Source organism: Lepisma saccharinum, chromosome 1 (genome assembly GCF_977018435.1).
Source record: "Lepisma saccharinum chromosome 1, izLepSacc3.1, whole genome shotgun sequence".
Taxonomy (NCBI): domain Eukaryota; kingdom Metazoa; phylum Arthropoda; class Insecta; order Zygentoma; family Lepismatidae; genus Lepisma; species Lepisma saccharinum.
This window is the reverse complement of record NC_139229.1, coordinates 24,373,859-24,395,862: the sequence shown is the minus strand read 5'-3', so window position 1 is coordinate 24,395,862 and position 22,004 is coordinate 24,373,859. Positions and strand designations below refer to the sequence as shown.

The 22,004-nt window shown below is 39.0% G+C and overlaps 1 protein-coding gene across 1 annotated transcript in view; it reads left to right on the top strand.

The window, feature by feature from the left end:
• Positions 1-6,503: 6,503 nt before the first annotated feature.
• The window catches only part of Hexo1 (beta-hexosaminidase 1), a 39,956-nt gene continuing 24,455 nt past the window's right edge, over positions 6,504-22,004 (top strand). The window contains exon 1 of the mRNA XM_083129606.1: positions 6,504-6,874. Coding sequence (XP_082985732.1) covers positions 6,770-6,874 — 105 coding nt within the window. The 5' untranslated portion in view covers positions 6,504-6,769. The remainder of the gene's footprint in view (positions 6,875-22,004) is intronic.

The window sequence follows — 22,004 nt, the reverse complement described above, 5'->3', positions numbered from 1 at the left end:
CGGCGTAGCACAACTCAATGGAAGATGAGTCCTCCCATCCACTGTACTTGTGTTTTATCCACTTCACCACAAGACATAAAGGACAACGAAAGTTCTTCTCCTTCCCTCACTTAACACAATTTCACAATCCTCCTCTAGTCAGATCTAAAAACACACTCTCTTTTGAGAACGCACGTTCTCTCTTCCAACAAAATGTTCTAAAAAAAAAAAAAGGGAAGAGATAGCCAATCAGTTCGTTGGTTCTATCGCCCTTTGGCTCCTCTGTCCTCCCTTGGACCAATGGTCACCCGTCTTTCATGGTTCCATTTAACATTTTGCACAAAAAGAAGAAAAACAAAGTCACTTCTTGGAGACCCCTCTTTTCACAATCCACACAACTGCCAACTCGTGTCCTACTTTACCCCTAATTAAGTTCCTGTACAAATTCTATGTTGAAGCTATTGCACTCTATTATTCCATGTATGATAACTCATCACGCCTATGCAATGGATCGAGGATCCGATTATTAATTATTTGAACAAAATTATGACAATGTAAAGTTTAGTTAATTATATGAGGGTTTGGTTACACTGGATTCTGGGGTGTCGCTGGAATGTAGGAGTTGGGGTAGCCGTACGGCCTCTCTGTCTTCTGGGTCGACAAAGAAAAGGACAAGAAACGGTCGACTAAGAAAAACGAAGAGAAAAAAAAATGATGGGCTTGCCAACGAGGAAAGAAAATACGAAAAATCAATAGCATAATCTACTAATAATAACAAAATAAAGGTGCGCAGTACATAGATGGATGAGTGTGATATGAGAAATGTAATTTTCAAACGTTGTATACCTTTGTAGAGTGTGATTTGAAAAAAATTAGACATTCTTGGAATAAATGTTTCACATCAGGATTATTATTGCCACATTTACAATTTTCTTGAGTTTTAATTTTTATTTTTGCTAAATGTGCTGGTGTACGCACATGTCCTGTTCTTAATCTATTAATAGAAACTATGACTTGCCGTGGGAGTGTGTATGAATTGAACCAAGGGTCCTTGGATTTAAATTCTGCAATACATCTACTGTATATGTATTACCACAAACTTAAATTGTTCCTTTCAAGAAGGATGTGTTTTTCCTAATTCGTGGGTTCTATTGTTACACGGTCAGCAAATCCGCTAGCTGCCAAGAACAATTGTGTGACAGTGATATAGTGTTCTAATCAGAATGTCAAACATGTATTATTTTCTTTGGATTCGGTTTCGTTTCATGAAGTGCAAATTCACATGTCTACTCAGGTGTGTTGTCCTAATTAAATAGAGAATGATTTTACAATGTATTTAATTTGGTAGCATATTTTTGTGCCTTTTTCTTGAAATTTAAGTGCCTATTTTCTAGATTTTTAGTGCCTTTTTGCCTACCTATTTTGGATTGCTTCAATGCCTAACATCCGGTTTCTAATGATAACTTCTAATCGAAGGAGCCTTCTTTCACTATTATAGGGGGATATGCCTCGTTGCCCCCGCCCCCTCTGACACGATGGATTAGCTTGATTTTGGATGGGCCCTGACTCTCTCTGGTTTCCCTTTGGCGCAGCCCCTGTTTACATTCATTAAAAAAGTCTTCCTTACCCGCCTCTCTTCTCCTGTTTTTCTCTTTCCATTCATTCTTATTTTGTTTCTATTTATCTTTCTCTCTCTTTATTATTGTTCACTTGATTTTCCTCTCCTTTCTCCTCTCATAATCTGTTTCTATTTATCTCCCCCCTCTCTCTCCATTTTTCTTCACTTGTTTTCCTATTTCTTTTTTCTCTCATCCTCTGTTTCTATTTATCTTCCTCTCTCTCTACATTTTCCTTCGCTTGTTTTCCTATTTCCTTTTTTCTCTCATCCTCTGTCTCTATTTTTCTTCCTCTCTCTCTATTTTTCTTTACTTGAATTCTCAGTCGATTGTTTGTTTCCCTTCTTTGATCAGGTATCAAATGCTTCACATTGACATAATGTCTTGCAGCAGGCAAAATTTTCCATTGAACACTTCAAATAGTTCACAGATGGCTGCACTATACTGAAAGAGAAACACAGCATCATTACGTTACGTATTGTCGCAATCCTCATGTTTCTAGTTCTTACAAACACGATTTTTTATTTTTTTTATTTCGGACACATTAATTTTCCCAGCATTTTGCTTGTTTTGAGATAGCTTTACATGTTCATCACATTTCCACAGCAAGAAAACCGCAAATATTTTATTTTCTATTCTTAAATTATTAAAAATTTGTCAGAATGATAATGGTAAGACTTATTGTAAGCATTGCTCGAAAGAGTATGTAAGTTGGGACTCGACTCTGTCCTTCCTGCCTACACAAATAGCCTAGTGGAAAGAAAACATCATTATCATTTGTAAACATCTGTTTAGATCTAGGAGCGATGACAAGCATAATTAGTAAAGATTTCATTCCACCTAATTCGAGAAGAATCAAAATTAACTCTTACATTAAGGGAGTTTCTGGAACACAGATTCCTGTACGAGAAGTAGCCATTGTTAGATTTCGCCTTGGAAGGAAATGGTTTCGACATGCGTTCCGTGTAGTCAATGTGCATAAACTGCTTCCACTATTAGGAAACGATTTTTGGATGAAACACGATGTAAATATTTATGCAAATTTCACGCTTTGGAAAACTACTTCCATTTTCTCTTCCGAAGAACGAAACTGAAGTAAACATTGTTCCGGATCATTTCATTAACAGAATTGCAGCCGAAGCAAAGCCGCAAGTAATCTTATCTTCAAAAGTTTACATTCAGCCTCGCTCCAATTATTCGTGCCTGTCAGTATTGTCAACACGGCAGATAAAAGCGTGAATGTTTTTGAACCTGATCTTTTTCTTCGCGAAAAAGATATTTTAATCCCTAGAGCACTCATAAATACCAAGTCGCCTATTTTACCTGTCACTAATCCTACAACTTACAAGATGAAAATAAACAAAGAGACAATACTAGCTCATTTAACTTGTGGTGAAATAATCATGCCGTTTCCTTCGCATCCAGCGAAAGATAATAATGACGCGCAGCCACAAGAGGGGGCATAAGCACACAGGCCCCCCCCACACAAGTGTCTCAACTTAACAGAAGAAAAAATAGGCAAAATAAAACTTGCACAATCAAAATTTTATAGTAACAAAATTAACATTAACAAAGACCTTAGTGATGAAGAAAATAAAAATATTAATGGGCTAATTTTTTAATTTAGTGACACATTTCAATGGGATAAGTTAGATCATGGAGATTGTCCACTCTATGAGTATAACATCGACAGAGGCACTAATATGCCTTTCCATAGACCGCAATATACAGTGCCTCTCCAGATCAAGTTAAGAAACAATTGCAAGAAATGGCAACTGCGGGAATTATTAGGAAATCGCAAGGCTCGCATTACAATTCCCCAATATTTCTCATAAAGAAGCCAGATTCTACTTATAGATTACTAGTTGACATGCGTCATTTGAATGAACAAGTAAAATACGACACATTTTCTCTTCCATCAATCGAAACTATTTTAAATAACCTTGCGGGAAAGAAATATTTCACGCAACTTGATTTAGCTTCAGCCTTTTACCAGGACAGGATCTGTGAGTCATATAAGACGAAAACAGCGTTCTCCATTCCAGCTGGAATGAGTTCAATTACCTTCCTATGGGATTCAAGAATTCACCTGCAGCACTGAATAAGGTTATTTCCATGGTTTTTAATGGCATCGATGAAAACGAAGTGTCAATATATTTTGATGACATCACGTTAGCAAGTAATTCCATTCCATCACTGCTTAGAATCATGCGTGATACATTTACAAGATTACGCCAGGCACAGTTGCGTCTAGCACCACGTAAATATTTCTTTGGCTGCACCAAAATTTTATGTCTTGGACACGTAGTCTCACAAAATGGATTTCAAATTTCACCAAAAATGATCAATTCGATTTTAAATTACCCAGTGCCCAAAAATCAGAAAGAAGTAAAGCGTTTTCTGGGCGCATGTTCATACCTGAGAGCCTACATTGAAAAATATGCGTCAATTGCCTACCCAATTCTTCAACTTTTAAAGAAAAATGTGAAATTTGAGTGGACAGAAGAATGTTAAAATTCTTTTGAAACATTGAAGAAAACCATTGTTTCCGCACCTGTACTAGCAGCATATTCTCCTGAAAAACCGAACTATGTGTTCACAGATGCAAGCACCCGTGGCATCTCTTGAATTTTAATGCAAAGTGACGATGATGCAAACTTGAGACCAATTTAGTTTGCCAGCAGAACATTACGCGATGCAGAAACTAGATACGATACGTTTTCCTTGGAAGCTTTAGCATGTGTTTATGCACTCAGAACGTTTCGTTTCTACCTGTTAGGAAAACCTCTTCATCTCGTAACAAACAGCAAGGCACTTACGTTTCTAAATAACAAAACAAGAATGAATAGTAGAATTACACGTTGGGCCCACTTTCTTCAGGAGTACGACATTATCCCTATCCATCTGAAGGTGATGAAAGAGAGACAACAGCCGCTGATATTTGTATATATATCGCGGCCTCTACAGTAAAATAAATACGATTTCTCTTGCAGGACCAATGGATTGCCTGTTGCATATAATAATAGTGGAATCACTTCAATGACGCTCGAAGTTACGACATTGTCTTAATAGCATAACGTAATATAACATTTCATTAGTTTAAAAATAAGTTTTTGAACAGGGGATTCTGAAGGGGGTGCGGAAGAAAGCTAAGGGGTGCCGCAATTTCCTGGCGCCACCACTGGCTGTAAAAAAAGAGCAAAGTCATAATCAAAGAAAAGAGGCGAAAGATAAATTGGAGGGAGAGAGAAAAAAGAGGAAAATAAATAAACAGGAAAAGAGAAAAAGGAGGACAAAGAGAGACAGAGAGAGAGAGAGAGAGAGAGAGAGAGAGAGAGAGAGAGAGAGAGAGAGAGAGAAAGAAAAACAAATGTAAAGAGAGAAAACGGGGGAAGAAACAGCAAAAAAGGAGGATAAATATAAAGCGAACAGTACAGAGGAGATTTACCAGCAGATGGCACTGATGTTGGAATGATAAAAAATAGATCCACATACGTTCAAATTTCAAACTTTTGGTAGTTTCTTCTGACTTTATTCTTACGTAAATAGTTCACTTTACGAAATGAGATAAGTAATATGTACCATTTATTAATTAGCATTTTTTGTTGTTAGGGCAAATCTTAATTTGGATAATAATAATAATTCTATTACTTAGGTATAGTTAAAGAGTATTGACAGGCTAGTTAACTCCAATACGTTCTTTTACGTAATTGTTATCTTCAGAAAAGTTCAGGTTTGTATAGCAAGGTAGGACAAATAATTAGTTTATCATAATCACGACATACTTACAGCCATTCTAACATAGATTACCTCCCACACAATCGGGCGTCACCAGAAGATTTTGTAGGGGGAGGATCAGGCCTTTCATTAAACTCTTACAGTAAATATAATAAAAATATTATTATTATAAAATAACTATTATAAACTAATAAAATTAACCAATTTTATTCCGAATTATTATTAATAATAATATTATTTTATTATTGGAAAGTTACTACTTTACGATTCACCATGTGACTGAATATCCAAAACAACTGGATTATTTCATTATCTTATTTTTACATTTCATACAGATACAAAAAATGCATAGCTATTCTATCATGTTATTAACTTTTTCACACATTGTTCAAGAAAAAGCTTTACAAGTTAGGAGAAAGTTTTAGTCATAAAGTTCAATCTGTGTGAACTCGGATATAGAAGTCTCACTTTTGGAATTTTGAAAATAGTGGAACCATTTTTTCATTGGATACAATTTTAGGACCATAAGTGGTTTACTTAATTTATTCGATGAAGCACTTCTTTTTAGTTTCATTCTACTAGAATTACTAACAACCTTATTCCTGTTATTAACAATAAAAATGACATCCTTTCGTATCTCTTGTGATTTGAAATGTTCGATGACAATTTCCAGTGGGGTGGATTCTCCCTCCCTGACGCCCGTTGCGTTATTACTCCATGTTGTTCACACCAGGAGTCCAGGCCCTGGCATGGATGTTTGTGAGTGTCCATTCATCAATTTGAATCATGTCATCACTCATCCTCATCTTCGCAAATTAGCCAAAAGTGGTACAAAAAAGCGAAGTAAAATAAAGCAAATCAATCAATCCATGTTGTTCATTGTTTATTTTCCTTGTGGTTGTTCCATTCGCAATGTAGTATTCGGCATGTGCTTTGTTCAAACCTGATACATAATTAAGAAAGCCAACAATGAAAGTGTACAACAAAAGACACGATGACATTTTCGTGTCACCTTGGTCAAACCATTAGCAAGTGGAAATAAATTATTCCGTTCGCACACCTGCGAGCATAATTTGGGATTCAGTTTTCGCGTGCAAGAGTCTCCTTTCCCCCCCCTCTGGCGCGATGTAGTCTCGTCGAGACGAAGTTCCGTGCGTTTTAGCCTCGACCCGTGTTGAACTCGAAATCGTACAAGCGAATCTCCTCAACAGAAGTTATGTTCCGTGAGATAGCCATCGTGGCTTGCAAAATGCAAAGTTGAACAACTTTCTGCGCTGTTCCTACCTGCACTGACAAGAAGAAGCTTTTTTTAAAAGGTCTTGGAGCTGTTGTTAGGCGGGGCTACGATCTACCTTCGTCCTCGGGCCAACCAATAACGGTGCTTTTCGACCCAGGTGGGAAAAAAGAAGACAGTCACTGGGCGATTTGGTTTTTACATGCTGGAGCATACCCGTTGTTTATTCACAAGATCTTTGTTAACCAGGATAAGGACTGGCATTAGGTTTCAGACACTGTGGAGGTGCAGACGATTATCCACCAGGGTAAGTTTTAAACTTCTTTTTGCTATTGCTTTGGTTTAGAATGCTTCAGAAAGCAAGTTGAACTCGAACGTGTCATCTCAAGTGTTGATCGCTTCTGTGTGAAGTTGCTCCCCTCGCAACAGCTGCGGTTGAGGAAAAACACCAGCTTGCTTTGTCAAGTACACGTGCTGTTGCAGCAATGTAACACTAGGAGAATTTATCAGTACAGTCAACGGCAAAGAAAATAGTAGGTAAATTGTCCCATCATCATTATTTTATTGTAAATCTTATGTTGTTTTAAGGTATGGAATTCTATTGATGCCTACTGATGACGTTTTATTTAATTCAGCACATCGCCATTGTGCTGAATGAAAATTGTGATGGTCAATTCGTGTCGTTGGGTGTACAGTCAACGGCAAAGATAATGGTAAGGAAATTGTCCACCGCTATCTTAAATACTTCTTATTCTACATCCTGTGTTGTTCTAACTATGTTGGTTCGAAGCAGCCATTGTTCTCTGCTCATTGACGTCATTATTTCAATTCATTGTCATCACATTGTGGAATACAGACCGAATGAAAATGGTGGTGGACAATTCGCCTTCCGTTTCTTTCGCCGTTGGGTGTACAAGGTCAACAAAGTTAGTAATAAGTTGGGTTTTATGCAGCGTATATTAATACAGTTGTATGTTGAATTCTATCTTCTGCAAATATACTGTATAAAGAAACAAACTGCAGGAGTACTAATTAAGATGAATGTACAATAGTGTTCGAATTGAACAAAAACCGTGGGCGGAGGACATCAGATTTCTTTTTCCATATTTAGATATTATTTAAGTACTTCCGGTGTGGTGTTAAGTAAAATTTCCAGTGGTGGAAATTCCAATTACATGTATAACAACCAGAGGGAAGATGTAGTATCTGAATTTTTCTTATTTTTACGTCACTTTTCTGTCACTTTAGTTAATCACGACGGTGTTGAGCGATGATTAGATGAAAATGATGGACACTCATATAGGACGCTCAGGCCAGGACTCGAACCCGGCAACTTCGATGGCGAAAGAGTTTCATTTTATTTTTTGCTATTTAGCGTCGCTTTTCTGTCACTTTTGGCTAATCGCGACGATGGTGGTGAGTGAGGATATGATGAAATTGGACAAGGGACATTCACAAAGAACACTCATGTCCAGGTCTGGATTCGGATTCAAGACCCCTGGCGCCGTAGCGGGCTCTGCTAACAACTCCATCACGGAGATCGGCGCGAGAGAGGATATTACCCGTCATTCCCTTACAAATTACCACTCAGTAACCTACGTGTTTGAAGTCAAAATGTCAGTACAAATGGCTACAAGGCTACAAAGTATAGTTACTAGTATACTTTTACTTTTTTTTAACAAATCAATTTTGTATAACTAATAGTTCAAAAATTTTCATTTTTCCACAAAGATTTGACATTGCAGTTGTACAGTTATAACTTTTCACCCTAAGATTAGGTTCTAATAATTATAATTATTGTTGAATTACAAAAATAATAACCATGATAGTATAAATATTCTCAGAGGAGAGAAAATTGTATTTCTTCTGTTGAGAACTGATTTAGAAGTGTCTTAGGGATTTCGGATTGATTAGCGCAGCGTGCTACGACGCCAGGGGTCCCGGGTTCGATACCTGCCTGGACGTACTTCGTGAGTATCCCTTCATCGTTTTCATGATATCACGCATCCTCATCGTCGCGATTAGCGAAAAGGTGGCAGAAAAGCCAAGTAAAATCAATCAATAAATTGAGGCTAAACGTTTTTTTGCCTGGGAACATTCAGTATTTTTTTCATACTTTCTGAACGTTGAAATGTTTCGTATTCAAAAAATGTAATAACTGCATCTTCATAACCTTGCTTTCCCTTAACGGGTTCTCGCATATCCAGGTCACAGTGAGAACCATCTTGATGACGCTGTTATTCGAAAGTGAACAATTTAATTTGCACCTTATAATGAGCATGGCCACAGCGCATGAGCTCCCATTCTGGGATTCTTGTCATTTACCATGATATCCAGTTTTCCTCCTTTAAATTAAACCTTTATCTTATGCACAGTGGCGTGTCCCAAAATTTTCAAAAGGGAGGGGTTATGTGTGCATTTTTTTTGGTTGTCATCCCTCACATTTCCATCTTTTCCGCCCTTAGGATTCTTTTTTTTAGAAATACTGGGCCAAACGGGGGGCGGGGGAGGGGGTGTTGAATCCCCACCACATGTAAAGTTAAAGGTCGGTCTGGTAAAATTGCGAACTAAATCATTTAGTAAGAGTTTTTAAGCTTAACGCCCACTGAGACGCGGAGAAACGACCCAATCTGTTGTCTGCTTCTATTGAAATCAAATGGTGTAACGCCCACTATGAGCGCTATTCACCGGATGTTTACATTTCTGTGCTGCCTTGACGCTGGCGGGGACTGCACTTCCGGTTTTGAAGAGAATGGCATTGCATTCAAGGGAGTAAAGGCAATGCCTTCGGAAAAAACTACAATATTTGTGGGGCTTTTGGTTTCAACATGAGATAGGGAACAAACAATTTTCAGACAAACCTGATACGGAAAAAAATCAGTGGATTCAGGCAGTAAACCGAAAAGATTGGACACAAACACGAGGGAGTAGGCCCTGCAGTCGGCGCTTCATCAATTCAAATGAAAATATTTTACGTGTTTCGAAAATTATAATTGTCTAACGCACATGGGTTGACTAAATTTGAAAGTTGGAACTATTTATAATAATATTTCTGTATAACGCATTTGCCTTTTGGTTGTTGATAGGAGCTCTCTCCATGGGCGTCGGTATGTCAGTCGACCCCCTCCCCCCCGCCCGGAAATTGGCATCCTTCATTTCAAGTAGCAAAAAATGCAGAAAGCTTGTGATTTTTATTGTTAATAACAAGAAATAAAGTTCATTTGGTTAGTATTCGAACAGAGTAATGAATGTAAAATATGCATTACATCGAAAAAAATTAGTGAAAAATACAGGAACCAGGTTGTATGTTCATATTCTACCATCCAAAGAATTATTGGTTCAACTAACTAACTAACTCTCTAGCCTTCTTGAACCCGAAGGTTCATGGCTGCAGCAACACAGGCTTTCCATCTGTCCCTATCTTGAGCAAGATCTATATACTCTTTTCCTTCCGTGCCGATTTCCTTTAGGTCCATCTCAACGTTGTCCCTCCATCTTCGTCTTGGTATTGGTTCAACAGTTTTCAGAATTCGAAAAATTATAATTTCAGATGAGGTCACACAATACACTTGCAAAAGTTAATAACAAAATACAATAACTGTGCATTTCAGTATTGTAACTATGAAATGTAAAAATATTAATGGTAGTTGTGCTGGATATTCACTCGGCTTGTGGATCGAATAGCATGATAATAATAAACAACAACAATAATAATAAAATTCGAATAAAATTTATTTAATTAGATATATATTATTAGTGTATAACAATAATTGTAACCGTAGTAATTATTATTATTTCTTTTACTGTTGTGATCGAAGTATTTCGATGTTTATAATTAATGCAAGCTTCATTTCAACCTGGAGAAGTTGATTCAAAAACGAAGCTATTGGTAGATAGAAGATCAACATTGCCTTGGAAAATATTAGAATTGTCCCTTATATCTGCATCCATAGGATCCGAGAAATTGCCATTCTTTTCTAGCTACCTTTGTTTCTCTACATCACTCAAAAATATCAAGTGATCCATTTTGTTTCCGATCTTTTGTAAGAAAGTAAGGTCGGTGACGATCTGTATTCCACTTGTTTACATTGGAAAATTCGCCAAACCGGAAGTTCTTTCCCCGCCATCAATAATGAAATTGTCTGATCGATCATTTTTTGTTTACTCAGGAATAACCCCATAGGGAAACGCGCGGAACCGAAGCACGGAATTTCCGTGCCAGAAGTCTCGCCGGAAGCGAAATTGTTCCGTTCTCTTGCCGCGCTTCCGGCGCCTCAGGGCTGAGTTGATACTGATGTCGATGTATCGTTTTCGGAAAGAATCGGCTGAATTTCATTTACCAAAATCGACCGATACTTTTCTGATGTTTTGATCGTTCAAGGGGTATGCAAAAATGCCGCACGACACTAGCGCGGAGACTAATTATCCTGGAAGTTATGCAAAAATCGAAGTTACCATTGATATTGTACCAATATTATGTGACAAGACTGTACTTTGCGATTACATAACAGGTATTTTAATATTCTGATGTAATATTCAGTGGCGTAGCATGGGCATTTCGGGTGGGAACGCCAAGTCCGAAGGAAGGGTCGGCCCCTTCTTGCTTAATAATTTACTTATGGTATTAGTCGCCACAGGTATTGTTTATTTGCCTGAAGTCAGCTTGGTTTTCAATAAAACATCATCCATGCATGTTTTAGCTAGAAAATGAGATGCCTCACTTTGCAACAAATGTTTTGAACTCTGGTGTTTTAAACCTTTCGGTATAACGCAAATCATTATAAAACCTACCTGAATCACAAGCGCCTCTGAACAACAGTAGACGTCATTGTTGTGGATGATTCAACTACTGATTGATTTGGTTTATTTTACTTCGCTTTTCTACCACTTTTGGTTAATCGCGAATATGAATATGAGTGTTGGTATTGATGAAGGGACACTCACAAAGAACATCCGTACTCACGCCGGGTTTCGAATCAGGGGCCTCTGTCGTCTTGGCGCGCTGTGCAAAACACTCTGACACGGAGGTGAGCGGATGATCCAACTATCATACACTCTACTGACGTAACAGTGCCGATTAGTAATTCAGACCACTGTTTATTACATCTTGAGAATGTTGATAAACATTTTAAAATAATTTTGTCCAGATACCATTCGATGTTAAGTTTTCAAATGAATGCTAAACATTTCTATTGAGCAGTGTTGTGTTGATCTTTTAGTTTTTAATGCACATCGCTGTTCGTGCGATAAATTATACAATGCAGTGGCCATTAAGAAGTGATATATTTGAGTTTGGTAAAGTTACGTCAGTCAATATTGCGTTTTGTAGCATCACATAGCACGAGTGGCATGAGCGCGAAGAACCAGGTAGGAATTCTACCGCTGTCGTCTGCTTTAGAAGGCAGGAAGGGTCACATGAACCAATCACGTAGCGTAGCCCTCTGCTCCGTACGCTGGCGTACGAGAGAGCATTTGCGCGCGTGCTGTAGAGATCCAAGCTTTCCCTCCAGAAAGGCAGCAAGGCATATATAGACTTTTACGCCGAACCAGCCCGGCGTCCGGCCAGGAAAGGGATTGAAAGAAGTGCTAGAACGAGTAGCTATTATAATGCCATGAAGGTCAAACATATATGAAATTAGTCAATTTTTACTTTATATTTACAGCATTTACGAATTTTTGAAATTTTAAATCGGAGAACGCCGGGGCATACGGGCGTACTATAACGCTACACCACTGGTAATATTTGAATATATTAAAGCAAAACGCTGGTAAATGAATAGGTACTTGCAGGGATGCATACTTTCACCTTTACTTTTCATTCTTTTTATTAATGACGTTGCTAGCTTCGTGGGAGAAGAAGGAGCTGAAACACCGGAGATAGTCGGGACACCGATACCAATGCTTCTCTATGCTGATGATCTCGTTTTAATATCATACGAAGTACAGGGGTTACAGCGGGGATTGAACAGACTTAAACAATATTGCACAACATGGAAGTTGAAGGTAAATACACGAAAAACTAAAATAATGGCGTTCAAGAAAGGTTATGTTTTCGCAGCAATGGAGCGGTGGACCTATGGGGATTCCGAGCTTGAAAGGGTCAAACGTTTCACGTATCTAGGCATCACGCTGAGTATGGCAGGGGAGTGGACAAAGCACATCGAAGGCAGAAAGGGAAAGGCTTCTTATGGGCTGGGCAAGGTAGTGCGACTGCAACGGAAAGTCCCTACAGTCAGTGTAAGATTGCTGGACCAAATTTATGAAGCAACGGTGAAAGCAACCCTATTTTACGGCGCGGAACTATGGGGGAGGGTAGGGGGGCGAGTAGCAAATCAGATACAAGCGCGGTTTTTAAAACAAATACTGGGAATCAGTACGAGTGCAAGCACGTGTGGCGTCCTGAGGGATATGGGAAAACACAGGGAGGATGTCGAAGCGAGGATGAGATGCTTCAAGTACTGGATGAAGCTGGAACAAGGGGCCGGAGACTCACTGAAAGAACAGTGTCTGCGAGTTCAGATTGAGGAAGGGTTCGCACGCCACTGGGCAAGTGGGATTAAGGACGACTTGTACAGAATGGGTCTGGGGGAACTGTGGGAAGAGGTGAGGGGCGGGAGGTGCGAAACTGGGATGTTGCAAATCATAAGGGAGAGATTGGTGGACAGTAGCAGGCAAGACATCATGGCAGAATGTAGGGAGAAGGTAACGCTCGTCGCCGCACAACCGCCAGGGGCGTGGGTGGAATGGGGGAGAAAACGATACATTGATACGTGTACGTACCAGCAAAGAAGTGGATTCGCCTGGTTCCTGCTAGGGGGGTGGAGGCAACACAAACTCAAGGGACCGGACGGTCGTGCCATCTGCACGTTATGCGGCGAAGAGGAGACGAGGGCTCACATCCTACATGAGTGTGTTTGGTCGGCACCCCTCAGACAACGCAAATGGGGGGACAGTGCAAGGGACAACATTGAGCAGACCATCCAGGCTATATGTAGGGAGGAGAGGAGTGGTATAACGAATGTAAATATCAAAGCCCTGGGCTCCTATTTACATGCAGTTTGGAGGGAGCGCAGGAAAATGCTGCAAGGAGTCAGTGAAAGTGAAGGGTACGGAACAGCAGTGGCTCAGGCATAGGTGGAGCATGTAGTGCAGTGTTGTGAAAATGAACAATCTCAAATGTAAGAAGAGGACCACATTGCTATTTATATATGTACATAGTATGTAATTATTTTCCAAATGTTTCTGTTATAAATGTTTCTGAATGTATGATAAAGGGGGTGCATGTTTAAGGTCGGGGTGTTTATGTAACAATATTGTAAGATACGCACAGCCGAAAGGCTCGTACCAATATCAATAAATATCAAATATCATATCATATCATATAATTGGAATGGAATAGTCACACATTATATTAACGAATATTTTGAACAACTTTTAATTGTTACAATTTTCAAGCATCGGTATCGGCAGAAGCCGTACTTTTTACTCAAATTCTGAATATATTATGTTTTCTACGCCTGACTCTTGTAATAACAAACATATTATATAATATTAACAACAACATTGGTTCATTGGTCTTTTCCCGATTACTTTTTAATGCATCGAAGATGTTTGTAATACTCGGTAATAATCGATTTCATTATTTGGATTGGCAGTGGCGGCGATTAGGGGGCAGTAACCCCCACACTTTTTTCCACTTTTGCTCCCGCACTATGCTAAACCTTATGTATGAAGGGAAAGTAAACTGTTTTTGCTCCTCCAGTTTTGGCACCTTTACCCCCCTCCCCCCTTAACCTCTTGTTTTGGAACCCAATCGCCGCCACTGTGGATTGGAATATCAGTTTGAAAGCTACCATAAATGAAATGACAATCTCTAACTTAATGTGATGCAAGAACTTGATCACTGCAACAGCAAGTTGTTAATAAATTAGTATGGACTTTTGCATCAAGCGATATATTTTACATGGTTCTGCACCTTCATCTATTGATTTGATTTTTGTTACTTAGCGTCACTTTTCTGCCACTTTTGGCTAATCGCGACTATGAGGATGAGTGGTGATATGATGAAATTGATGAAGGGACACTCGCAAAGATCACCTGTTGAAGCCGAAATATAGAACAAGGATGAGAACTATCCTACCACACTGTGATTTATTTACACAAACCCCTAATTTTATTTTCACGAAAGCCAATATGAATATTGAGCTTAATTTACCCATGCACTCCCTAAAACAAATGTACACCCCTCAAATTGAGATTTCTGGATAAACCTCTGCCACCAGACGAAGTGGTAAATGTGCTGTTAAGATAGCCAAGATGTATATCAATGTTCACAAATTTGCCCATCCAGTAAAGGAACCATTTTACCAACTATCTGTTCTGTACCTTACATTTAATAAATACTTCAATACTTAAAGGGAATTAAATTAAGAAATATTCCGCTTGTCAGAGTTGACATGTAGCATTAACAACAATATCAGGAACAATCGAACTTGAGAAAATCTAATCAGTTGATGACAGAAATGAGGCTAAGGTAGTGACGTTCAGCCTACTCTTTACCTTAGGCAAACTTTGCACAATCACGCCATCTTTGGCCATTCTGGAAAACCTTGTCCATGGCTCTTGAGAAATTTTCAATAATTATGTTTGTTATCTAAAGTGTCAGCTGTTGTTATTCTTCCGGTATTAATGATTCTTTAACGACATTATTCTGGAATTTCACAGGGACTTTACTTTGGAATAATGGCTGACTTCATCAACAATCCGAAATCATTAGCAATTAGTTTCGAGATTGTGGTAGACCAAGGACGCCAACTTTAGGAGAAGCAAGGCAGTTCTGTCTCCCAAAATCCCCCCAAGATAAGCAGATATTAAAAATATTTGCAAACACGCAGTGTTTTTTGTTTCTGGAAATAAAGATTCCAGTACTCTTCAACTTGGTTTGTTATTGTGTTCATCAGGGGCGCGTCGAGTATCTTGAGTACCGTCCAAGGTTTTTTTTTCCTTGTGGTCGCTCTGTACGTACTGTCCTGTTACGAATCCATTGGAAGTAAATGAGTTTATTACAACCAAGAAGTGACCGTGACGGTACAATATTGTACACTTAAAGTTTGTGATCTAATGCAATTTTTACGTTGGTTGTTCCAATTTTATTAACAATAAAATAACAAACTTTCTGCTGTATTGTAACTTGAAATGATCGATGCCAATATCCGGGGGGGGAGTCAACGAACCGGTTTGATCCCCTCTCGACGTCCATTATTATCATTATTATAATATTGGATAGGCCACTATCATACAAATTGTTGTCAATCTTTACCCCCATCCCATCTCTTGACAGACAATGAATTTTGATTGAGTACCTATAACATTACCTATATTACCTTTACGCAAGAGTCCATGCATGGGATACCAGTGATAAGATCTTACGAGCAGAGAGTTCGTGCGACCTTCAGCCCGTCCGTTTCATTTGGTGTATTACATTGCTGACGCCAGGGGAAACTATTGTGTCAGTGACATTCTTACGACAGAATAGACTAAATATGTCCACGTTCGCAGTTATGATGACAGCGCTTAGCTCTAATGATCCTTATTTTCAGTGTTACTAGTGCCTGATTATTCATTGTGCTCAGGAACTTGGAAATTATGAACAACTTCCTCGAAAAGAATGAGGCTGAATTTGAAGCATGTGAGTTCATTTGTATTCCTGCTCTTTTTTTAAATTTTACTAGATCGTGATCGCTTTCTAGTAGTTCGTAGTAAGTGCCTCCTGCAGTTTAAAATCATATTCATTTAGGAGGAAGGAAGAGTTTACAGAATTCTTGTTGGGAAACCTGATGGTTAGAGACCTGTAGGAAGGCCAAGACGAAGATGGAGGGATAATGTTAAGATGGACCTAAAGGAAATCGATAAGGATGGAAAAGATTGGTTGAACTTGCACAGGATAGGGACAGATGGAAGGCTTGTGTTGCTGCAGCCATAAACCTTCGGGTTTAAGAAGGCTGGAGAGTTAGTTTAATTTAGAACAATTTAGCCATCCTCTGTGTCAGAGTGGTTAGCACAACGTTCTATGAACCTTGGCTCGAATACTTCTTAATGCGTAACGTCAATGCTTTGTTTCTCACATATATTCATCATTCATCGTCGCGATTGAATACGAGAAATATTAGTGATTTTAAGCTTGTTCCCCTTGTTTTTCATTTAAGGTCCATTTCCTTTTTGTTAGGGCCGACCTCATTTGCGGAGTGATAGCACAACGCGCTACGACGCCAGAGGTCCCAGGTTCGAACCCGGCATGGGTGTTCTTCGTCAGTCACTTCATCAATGTCACATCATCACTCATCGTTGCCATTAGCCAAAAGAGGCAGAAAACCGACGTAAATTAACCTAAATCAATCAACCATTCTTATTTGTCCATTTTTAATTTTTTGAATAGATATTTAGTTCCTACTTTTTTCTTTTTGTGCCCCTTTTTAATTATTTAATGCCCTTTTTTTACTTATGTTTGTGTCCACTTTGCTGTTATTACCCAAACTTATCTTTTTTAGCACCATCTATTCTCTTTTGGTGTCTACTTTCCTGATTTAGCCTCTGTTCTTCTTAGTGTCTATTTTTTTATCTTTCAGTGCCCTCTTTCCTGGTCAGTTTTTTGGTCTAGCCAAAATATGCGAAACATGAATATAAATATCACTGAAATATGTAAAAAAGAAATACATGTAATAACATTTTCTCCCTACTTTTCTGTCATTTCCATCATCACTATGCAATTATTACGTTCAAGCGTATTTCTCGGAAATTCCGCCAGGGCGACTGACGCAATCACTATTCCCAGAATCAACAGAAATTGTACGAGATGTATGGCAATAGTCTAGCCAACGGCGATTGGGTGTCGAAACTGGAAGGCTTAGCATTAAGAGACCATAGTGCGAGGACAAAAAGTGGAGAGGGCAACTGCCCCCACGTCCCCACTAATCGCCGACACTGGAAATAGTGAAGAACATGGTTCACATAGAGCCTTGATTTCTCATGCTTGTTTGATCTGGTTTATTTTACTTTGCTTTTCTGTCACTTTTATATATCGCGAAGTTGAAGATGAGACGCACATATAACACCTATTCCCACACCGGGATTCGAATCCACGATCGATTTCTGCAATGTACTTTTCATGAATTACAACAAAATTTATTTAACGTAAGATGGCAGACCTGTCACAATCATACAAAAGTTACCGATTTTGTAGAGAAATTTTATTTTCATTGTCTGTGACCCACAGTGAAATATAGATTAGTCAACAAAAACTAAAGAAACAGTACTAGTAGCGTAAAATGCCTGTATGTCTTTTCTAACATCGCAATTCGTCAATATTTATTATTCCAGCTTTGCAACATCCTAAGGAGAAAATATGTAATTACTCGCACATATCCGGAGCCTACTTATCAAATTTTCCATCGTCTATCTCACTTAAGTGTCTATTCTTCTCTTTCTAAACTTTGTGTTTTTTTTACTTTTAATGCTCATTTAATTTCTTTTGTTACCTAATTGAAGGTTTTTGTTATTTCCACAATTCATTTTTCCACCTCCTTTCGAAATAAATGTTGCCAACTCAGAATGGGGCTAGCAAATCGAGAGCATGGATTGATTGATTCATTGAATTAGGTTATTTCACGTCGCTTTTCTGCCTATTTTGGCTCATCGCGACGATCGAGATGGATGTTTATACGATGTGATGGATGAATGCCCAACACATGACTGCAAACCCAGGCGCCAGAGCGTCGTTAGTCTGTAGAATGCAGTCCATCGTGTACTACTGGAAGAGATGTTGACATCACGCAAATCGGAGAACAGAAAGATATGGCATTATCGGAATGTTTGAGATAAATTTCAAGCTATTCTGCTGCAAGCAATCTTGTTTACTTACTTATGCAACAAGGAACAAACATTCCATCAGGTGCTGTGAGTCATGATGATAATTTTGATCTTATCTCATGCTCTTAAATTGCAAAGGAGAAACGCCCTGTAATTTTGAATAATGTGGCCTTGTAAGTCGGTATTCTTCTTGATTCTTCTGTTGGGTTGTGTAGCGTGGATAATACAATGAGAGGGTGTTATTTGCTGGTGACTGGGAATGTACTGAATGACGAGTATTGCTGGCTACTGTGATTGTACAAGGTGATGTAAAGGTTACTGTTGCGCTCCACAACGTGAGGATACTAGGTTTTTAATCTATACTTCCCTTGTTATTTGTGTCTGCTCGTAAACGATTGTCTGCATTCTACATGCATAGACACGGGGGGACTGCCACCAGTGGCGTAGCGTTATATTACGCCCGTACGCCCGGCGTTCCCAGATTTAAAATTTCAAAAATGCGTAAATGCTGTGACTAATTTCATATATGTTTGACCTTCATGGCATTATAATAGCTATTTTTCGCAATCCGCTTTCAACGCTCCACTCTCAACACTCGTTCTAGCATCTTTTTTCAATGTCTTTCCTGGCCGGACGCCGAGCAGGTTCGGCGTAAAAGACTATATTCCTTGCTGCCTTTCTGGAGGGAAAGCTCCGATGTCTACAGCACGCGCGTAAATGCTCTCTCATATGCCAGCTTACGGAGCATCAGAGGTCGGTCTACCGTGATTGGTTCATGTGACCCTTCCTGCCTTCTGAAGCAGACGACAGCGATAGAATTCCTACCTGGTTCTTCGCGCTCGTCCGTCTCTCCCTCTACGTGTTATTTGCGAGACAAGTGGGTTAAGAACGTAACAGGGAGGGAAATAATGGAAGTGGTAGAAGATGGAAGAGGAATCATAAGTGAGATAGTGCAACGAGTGGGGAGATATTTGTGGGAAGTGAGAGAACTACGAGGAAAGGCGATAGCGGATACCGATAAGAGCGAAGAAACCGCACAAAGTAACCTTAGCATACGTGGACTGTGGAACCAACATTGTGCAATATATATATGTTTGTTTGTTTTTGTTTTCATATTTTCAAACATTTGTCAAAAGAATAACCAATGTGAATCAACATGTAGTGCGTACAGCCAACGGTTCGCACATAGAAGTTCAAACAAGGAGAGCGCTTTTGTCAAAACCTGAAGTCTATGGAAGAGCGTTATCAAGGGCGTCCGCAGGGAGGGGTCAGGGGGGCCTCTTCTGGAAAGAGTTACTGCAATTCGAATGGTGAAATTATAGCGATACTTTAAAAAAAAATGCTGTTTTTTGTGACTTACAAGCCTTAAATTATAGCATCTATTATTATTATTATTAGAAATACGGTTACAGTATATTTTACACTGATTATCTAACAATAAAAAACAGCTTTTTTTCAGTATACAGTTATGGAAATTGTATATAGATATCAGTGGCGAAGCTCCTATGAGGCTTTTGAGGCTTAGCCTACCCAAAAAATGTTGAAATTAAAATGTTCTTGTACCCTGTAACAATCAAAGTTCGTTAAAACGAATTAAACTATGTAATCCGAACGTTTGGTTCCGCCGAGCCTTCCAGATATCTCGTCAGTCAAGCGAGAAAGAGGAGAGCGCGTTCGGTCCGAACTGTGAGGTTTTTGACGAAAAGCCTCACGTTTAAAAGGCAGCTACAGCATGAGCTCTGTGTAGGTGGAAGGGGAGGGTAAGGGGAGAGGACTGCCGATTTCCTGGGTGAAAGCGGCTAGCCTCAGAACCAACCTGATGTGCTTCTAGTCTTCTTGTGCAAAGTGCTTCTAGTCTTCTTGTGCAAAATGCGTCGTTCACGCGCTGCATTGTTGAATGTTAATTTACTTCAAGTGCATCCGCGCGTGTGTTTGTGTGTGTGTCACATAGTGTATTTATGTTATAAAAATATAATACTGTGAAATTATGTGTTGAAAACTCTAAGAGAATTTGCAGTGAAATAAATGTAAGTGAACAAGACTTCGTGGCTCTCAGATGCTTAACCTACGAAATCTTGGACACACTGACTGTACAAATGGAAATACGTTTTGGAGATCTTGAAATGATAAAATTTGTTGAATTGCTAGACCAAAATAGCTTTGGGGGATATAAACTACATTTTCCTGTGATGAAATTAAAAAAACCTTCTGTCCACATATCCATTTTTCAACAAAGAACGATTAGAAAATGATTTAAAGATTATCTATGCTTATGAAGAAAAGCATTTACCTCCTGTAGATCTTCTAAAATTCATAGTTAGCAATGATCTTCAAACAATCTACAAAGAAGTAACACAACTTATCAAGTTGGTCTTGACATTCCCTGTTACAACAGCTTCCTCCGAACGAAGTATGAGCACCCTCAAGAGAGTAAAAAATTATCTCTGTAATTCAATGAAAAATGAAAGATAAAGTTCTCTCAGTACAATAGTCATTGAAAAAAAAACAACTGGTTAGAGAACTTTCTCTTGATCAAGGCTTCAAGGAAAGAGTAATTGATACTTTTGCGACCAACAAGAATCGACGCATTTACCTGCTGTATAAACAAATATAAACAGATTTTTCAGCCTACCCAGTATTTACGCCTTAGCTTCGCCACTGATAGATATACAGAATATAAAAAAGAGTAACCCTATAACGCTACAGCCCAATATTGGACCCTGGCTTACCTGCCGACTGCTGGTCTCCCTCCCACGCGGCCCGACCAACCCCCAGCCGTTGTAGGTCTTCGCGACCGGATTACGCTCACTCACTCGGAGCTCCCTAACTTCCTCAAGATGGTGGGTTGCCACCGGTCCTATACACAGGCCGAAAATTCCCGGAGATTGAACCCGGGATCAAACCTATACCGTCCCGCAACCGCCTCCCAAAGCATGGTGCCTTAGACCGCACAGCCACGGAGGAGGACGATATACAGAATATGGAAATTACAAATGTATGTAAAAAAAACAGTAGTTGTAGTAGTACTAGTAGTAACAAAAATAACAGGAAAAAAAGAGTAGTAATAATAGCAATAATAATAAAAATTTCTATGACCCTACCCCCACTGCGAAAAAAATCCTACGGGCACCCTTGGCGCTGGGACAAGCATATGATGGCAAACTAATGCTGGGCCATCAAATAAGATTGTCCTGAGAATGTTCACAAACATAATAGATACAAGCGTAAATTCTTGCCTAAATAGAACCTATTTGAACTTTGCTTGCCATGCAAGTTTTTTAATTATTTTTACATTACCTGCTGTCGGTATGTAGACATACATTTTTTTTTAAAAAAAAGCCTTAAATTTATAGTCATATTTTACTATATCGAATCAGGGATGTCGCCACTGGGTGGACGAGGGTAGGTTCTAGCCCACCTTAAAATAGTCTCAGCCAACCCATCCGTCTGCCCACCCAAACAGAATGAATACATGATATATATTATTTAGATAACGCAAAGTATCAAGCTGGTAAATAGTTACCAGTTATTATAATTATAGTATAAAGCACACAAAGCGGTCTTAACAATTG